The 7,259-nt window shown below is 33.2% G+C and overlaps 1 protein-coding gene across 1 annotated transcript; it reads left to right on the forward strand.

Annotated features, from left to right (window-relative positions):
- Window positions 1–659: 659 nt before the first annotated feature.
- Window positions 660–3,609, forward strand: LOC129572657 (RILP-like protein homolog; the record flags this gene model as incomplete). Its single annotated transcript, XM_055452667.1, is given in 4 exon segments — window positions 660–953; window positions 1,016–1,395; window positions 1,494–1,610; window positions 2,312–3,609. Coding segments are annotated over 4 exon segments (903 nt in total), but the record flags the coding sequence as incomplete, so codon positions are not given.
- Window positions 3,610–7,259: the final 3,650 nt, after the last annotated feature.

A 7,259-nucleotide genomic window follows, 5' to 3' on the forward strand; every position in this document is an offset into this window, starting at 1 on the left:
TTCTTGGAATGACCCATAGAACACGGAAATCATAGGTATTTGGTCGATTTTTTTCACTCCCTACAAATCGACCCGCCCTAGTGAGTATATTCTACTTTCGTTCTTGGTGACGCAAATATCCGGCGGTAATTGCCATTTCGTATAATGACAACACATAACAAACGCCATAACAAATGAAATTATAATGTCAACCGGTGTAAGTTGTCACATCAGATATGCGATAATAAATTCTAATGACACAAGGCAATTAGAATGTGAACACTGGCGACTCGCTTACTGAATGAGATTTGAAAATACATGTCGTGGTCATAGTGCAAAGTTTGTCATATTGGTTAATTATTTCGTTTTTATGACCATTTTCATGAGGTTTTACATTATTCCCACAAAAACAACAACATTATCAGAAAAAAAAACCGACAAAGCGACCTAATCATGAAAAAAAAATACATCAAATAACGATAAAGAGGGAATAATCCACAGAAAAAAAATATTTTTCTAACACCATCGCTATCAAACACATTTTTTATGACTTGATAACATTTCACAGGATTTATTACGAACAAGAGTCAATAATGGCTCATATTCACTCGATTATCGCCCAATATAAATCGTCCCCAAACGAATATTAATGTTCACCGTAAATGTTTCGTTATTTGCAGGAATTGGAAACGATTGAAGAACAATGGCACGTCGAAACCAAAGAGCTGATGGACCTGGTGAATCGATTGCAAGAGGAAAATCGTCGTATTAAGCAAAGTGAATATAAAAATGCCAACGATAGTATTGGCGATGGGAAGCAAGTGCCAAAACCGGAACAAAGCACAATTTCAAATCTGTTGAACGAATCAGATTTTCAGAAACTAAAGCGATTACGTGGCCAAATGGAGAAGCAGCGTGACGAATTAATGTGCCGTGACCAAGAAATTGAAGAGAAAAATACCGAAATTGAAAATGTATGTAGGATTCATATTCAGAATATTATTTTTATTGAAACAATTCATTTGTTCAATTCCAGTTTTCAATTCAGTTGGAGCGTTTGAAGAGTTCTGGACGTGAGTCACGAAAACGGCAAAAATTGTTGCAGGCTCAAGTACAGAAACTTCTTGACGAGAGATCCGATTTATTGGTCCAGATTCAAGATCAAAAACGTGAAATCAATGTACTGCGACGCAGCTTGGGTTTCGGCGGCAATGAAATTGTTGATTTAAAAAAAGCAAGTAGCGCTGGATGCTCTCTACTTTCGAACGATGATTTGAAACCATTGCTTATGGAACGCGATAGTCTAAAAGCCAAAGTGGAGGAATTGGAATGTGAATTAAAGCAATTCAAACCGGATGTAATGCATGAAATAAAATTGAATAGTAAAATCGAGGAGAAGACACCCGAGGAAATTCCGTAAGAATTCGTGAATTTTTTTTTTATTTAAAAATGAAGTGATCAAATCACTCTTGTGCTTAAAAGAAATCTCAAATTGAATCATTTTCATATTTTAGAAATGCGGAGAAGAAGGAGGAGGAAGAAGAAGATCCGCCTGTTCAAGGCCCATTGCCGTATGAACCGGACGATGCTCCATGGAAGAGGGCGAGTGAAGGGTCTGGCGTGAGGAAGTTGTACGTATTTCATGTTTTGTATCAATTGAACTGGTGGGAATGAAACTTCGTTACCTCGTAGGAAGGAAAAATCGAGTGGCGGTCATAATGCCCCGGACGGAGAGCATGCTTCTGTGTTTCTATTATATAAGAGTATGCTATCCGTCCGAGGCGTTACGACTGCCACTCATTTTTTGAGTGAATTTACGTCAAAAAGGGACAATAAAATGTACGAGGGGCTTACATGTTATACCAGTCAATGCAACTCATTGCGCATTTTGAAGAGTCAGAATGAAAATATATAGGCAAACTATGTGAAGACTTGCGAAGCGCTTCGAATCATTTACAGAATCGTGAAATTGCGAGTCTTCTCAGAAATTTCCTATACATTTTGATATTGCTTGTTGGAAATTGATACTGAGTTGTATTGACTGGCATAACACATAAGCTTCTAGAAGTTTTCTATGACAATGTCCATTTTTTTGCTCTTTTTTTCGTCTTGTAAAAGTTTCAACGTTGCAATTCTTCTTTTTAAGTGGGAAACGCACGAGGCCATAAATTCTTCCTCACCAACCCAATTTGTTTAAGGCAATCGACACATTTTTTTCAAAATTCTATACTATTCAATTCGAAATTATCCTACTTTTGGATGCATGCTCGTTATTACAGAGTAGTCAGCAAATTAATAAACCGAATTTTCCATTTTCCACCTTCAATTTCAGTTTTCGTAAGCTTTTTGCCGAGCAGAGCAAGTCAAGTTTTCAACGTGGTAAGATATCGACCCTATCTAAGATGGGCCTATCTTCTAGTCCTAGTCGCAGCGTTACCCATTAAACAATCCACAGCACCTACAATCAGCAGCAGCTGGGTCATACAATTTGCATTATCACAGTACTTCAATCGACGCGATGCTTCCAAAAATATTTGGTACATCAAATGACGACCATTAAATAAACAAAGAGAAATTAAATTAGACCAAATGCGATATTTTCAACACACACACACCTGATATTCGTTTTTGAACTAAAAGTACCATTTAACCACTAACATATACATACATATGATAGCCGGAATCATAAAATAATCAAATTCCATTGAGAGAATCAGAGAGTGTAGTGATATTAGAGAGTGAGAGTGATTTTCCATTTTTCTGGTATAAGAATTTATATACTATACATAGGCATATCTTCCTAAGGATGTGATCATTATTGGACAATTCCAAGTGTATTTTGTTTTTGTTTCGAATTTTTGGTTACAAGTGTGTCATGAGATAAACAGTATTTTCAAATTAAATAAGAGAAATCGTTTTGATAGAATTGAAAAAACCTCACGAAGAATTCATGTGTTTATCAATCAATATACAATAAATACGAACAATATTTCAATTGTAATCTGAAGTTTTAGATGATTTATTCAAAGGAGGTTCTTTTGCATCAAGTTGAAGAGATTTTTTATTTTTAGAATTTAGTAGAGTGTGATTTTCTTACCTGTTTTGTTTGAAAAGATGAGAATCAGACTGTGAATAACCTGACTTTACATTAACTTCATGTTGTTATTTACTTCATATGCTATATCCATGACAAGATAATTAAAAAAGAATGAAAATGTGAAACGTAGACGTAGGATTGATATGAAACATGTTTATTATTGACTTTTAACCATACCAACTAAATATCACCGGCGAGACAATATTGTCCCCCCACCCAAAAAAAAAAACTAGCATATACTAAAAGTATGAATACGCCATGGAATAATTTCCGGCGAATAAAATATGCTGAATCCAACAAAACAGCCCCATGTTTTTGTTCATTTTGCACGGGCATTGTTGTTTCAAGTATTTCAACAGTAGATTGTTTTGAATGGATTCAGCATTGATATGCACACATGTCAACTAATTAAATACGAAAACAATTATTGTAGATCAAAATTTAAACGCCTTCACTTTGTAATGATTTAATTCATAAAATGGGCAGAAGATTTTATTAAAAGCAACGAAATAAAATTGGGTTTTAATTTAAAATTGATTCATGTTTTTGTTACATTTTGCTTGATTTTGTTCTTCTTCTTTAGCTTGTCGGATCAATTGACATTACATTCTAATTCAACTATACATGTTTGATAGATATGTTCGTCGATGAGCCATCATTATCTTTTGTGAAAATGTGAATTCATGGCAGAGATTGTCTCTTTGGAAATTTCATTTTAGTCTTTACGTTAGTTCTTTAACACTTTTATAATGGCTTTAAAATCATTTTATAAACTTTTCATTATACTTTTATAATACTCGAAGTTTTGCAATCGCAACAATTTCGATGTGGTAAAACAACGAATAAATTAAAATGAATTTCGCAAAACAACAGGCCAGCAAATTTAGTTGTCTTACGAAAGTATTATAAATCCTCTTAAGAGGTTGTTTTGCGAATTTCATTTTAATTTATTCGTTTTTTTTTGCCAAATCGAAATATTTTTGCTCTGGGAGATTGGGACGGGATAGTTGATGGCGATTTAATTAGCTTGTACTTTTTATGTTACCTTATGTCAATGTATTTTTAGTTCACTTTGTGTTCAATGCAGTTCCATTTGCAAATATTTAACTCCAAAAAATGCAATCGATAATATTTCCAAATTAGAAATAAAACATGTGATGAACATCGCTCGTGTCAAGATCAAAATGGTTTGAACAATGGATGTAAGTTTGAAAAGAAAAATAGTTATATCCAGGGCCGAAGAAAATATTTATTTAAATAAAAAATATTTGATTAAATATTTTGGCGTTTTTTGAGAAAAAAATATTTATTTAAATAAAATATTTAAGTAAATATTTGGCCGTTTTTGCCTCTCAAAATCAATATTTTGAACAAAAATTCATTGGTCAAGTGATTTTAAATCATATTCTTTTCATACCACAAAGTCGATATGACACGAATATACTCAAATATAAAAGTTGCAGTCAAAACAAGTCAGCGCTATTGTTATTGTTTATGCCGAATTTAATTTGAAATGAATGAGATAAGAAGTACGTGAATTACAGATCGAATTGATTTCCCACTTGTAATATGTATTGAGTATTTTTGTTGTATAAGTTTTGATGTTTCGTTTGAACTCGCAAAATTCAGGATGCAGGCGATGCAAAATCGATAGGAAAGGCTCAAACCGCTATCGCAAAGCCGAAAAATTTGAAACGAGAATTGACTTTTATCAAGAACAACTTTTCTTGCATTGTCACAAACATCACAAATTATTGAAGCTCTTGAAACATTTGAATTTGTTCGCAACAATTTACAACAAATTCGTGGGAAATCGGGATTTCTTGACAAAGCTCGCAACAAGGGTTTTCAGAAATGAAAGAAATCTCAGTAATTTTGAGCACAGGAAAGAGCAACAAAAATGATGAATTTGTTGAATCATTAACACCGAACGAATTGAGTGCATTTAAATTAGCGCCAATAATATCTTGTGATGTCGAACGAACATTTTCGCGCCATAGGGCTGTATTGAGCGACAATCGTCGATCATTGTACAAAAATTTGAAAAAAATTGTTGTCGTATTTTGTAACCAGTTGCAATAGTGAAAAAGATATATCAATAAATAATTTATTCCAATAAATTCTTGAAAAAAGTATTGATTTTCATCTTAAATATTTTATATTTATCATAAATATTTTTCCGTTTTTTGAGATTTAGCCTAAATATTTCAGGCCTTTTTCTGAGATATTTAAATAAATATTTCGCCTGTTTAGCGTAAATATTTTCTTCGGCCCTGGTTATATCGTTCGTATCATTCTATGGAGTCAACACAAACAGTCTGCGATTACTCTTGTGATAAACGTTAATCCATAGAAATTAAAGAAGATGGCGTCATCGATAGAAAATATCTAAAAGTTTATTTTTAAGTTGCTCTTTTTCTCAAACAAAGGCAACTGGTGCTTGACTATAAAATGCAGCGTCAAATGGGCTTGAAACATCACAAAATTGCCAATTTTCCGAGTGATACAAAGAAAACTTAAAAATGATCAAATATCAATTTCAATTTCATTGCCATTCTGCTTGCCTTCGTTTTGATGGCAGTCGCATCAGAGGAATTTTCAACTACAAAAGCTCCACAGACTCACACTGAAACAGAAACCGAAACTGAAACTGGAACCGAATCGGTTACGTATTAAGATAACGTTGCTCTTGTTAACTATATTCATTCTATATTCAGATGACACTGTGGATACAAATAGTTCGACCACTGATCAACCGGGACTAGGAGACGAAATATCTCATCTTTGTGAAGTTGATTTGTTAAGCTTTTGTATTTGGAACTGAACACAAACATTTTTTCATGACAACGGAAATGAATTGCCTGAAATTGAAGATAGTATCATTTTGCTATAAATTAAGTGTCTTTCGTATATTTCTGAAATAGAATTTGTCTAATTTGCGCAAATAAACTGATTTCATGAAATTGAATCAAAATCTTTTTTTCTTCTCCATTAATAAGAAAATGTTTGCAATTTTTCAGCCAGAAATGAAATGACAAAAAAACATCAATGATTTAGAAAGATCTTTCGACATAGCGGTTGGTTGCTGATTTTCGAACAGAAATTAGCTGCATAAATTAGATTTTGGACGTACTTTGTTAGATGACACATGACAGGCATTCTCTGGTTAGCTATAGTCGACTTTTTCGTCAAAAATCGGCCTTTCTCAGCTATTTACACTTTTTTATCGAAATTGAAAGAAATAGTCGTGTCGAAAACTACGATAGTTTCAAACCAAAATGAGCAAATGAGCATCGTTTTCACCCATATAGAGCATTGAATCACCCCATAGAGCAAACAATTTCTACATTTGCTGACTTGGAACATCTAGCATTCTTCCTTACGAACATTTTAAGTGCTTACATGACCAAGTCAAGTGATGTTTTTACATAGTACTTGTCTCATATTCGATTTCAACGATTTCGATTTTGGTGTCTTAGTAAAGAGTTATTTTTTCTCAAAAATAATGGGAGTCTTCTCAGCTTAAAACTCTTAAAATTGGTTTTCTGAGGTACCTCCCAAACAAAAGTGAAATTTTTTCTGGATTTTGGTATGAAAATATCATGCTTTGTTCGCGAGGTACCCCAAATATACATTTTTTATAGTTGTTATCTGAGCAAACACCTACTATTTATGCAAAAAAAACATTTGTCTTACCGTAAAAAGTGTATATTTATTTATTTCTTCGACCAGTAACAGATTTTGAAATATTCATTGATGTGAATCTCCTTGTTTTTCTCGAGCAAAACGGTTCAAGGACATAAAGTAGTTGAGCTCAAATAAAACAAAACTATTGGGGACTTTGTTTTCGTTATGAGATAAGTGGAAGTAAAAATCACCGGTAAATCAAATGAAGTGATTCTATTTGTGGTCTTTTGTAGTGATATCAAGAGATTTATGACTACTTTTGAAATACCAGAGAAAGTGTCGGGATCTTTTCCAAATCAAATGCAAGTGCTTGCGTATTATCGTATGTCGGTAATTAATTAAATTGACCCTTATCACAACCGGGATTCCCTTATCAAGAGTGTATCTGAAGTATAGAATGATAGCATTACTAGAAGATATCGATAACCATCTATAAAAGCCGTTACAATTTCACATTAGAACATCACAAGTTTGTGAATTGCAAGTAGAACTCACT

This window comes from Sitodiplosis mosellana, unplaced genomic scaffold (assembly GCF_009176505.1).
Source record: "Sitodiplosis mosellana isolate CC-2019 unplaced genomic scaffold, AAFC_SMos_1.0 Smas_scaffold_5342, whole genome shotgun sequence".
Lineage (NCBI taxonomy): Eukaryota > Metazoa > Arthropoda > Insecta > Diptera > Cecidomyiidae > Sitodiplosis > Sitodiplosis mosellana.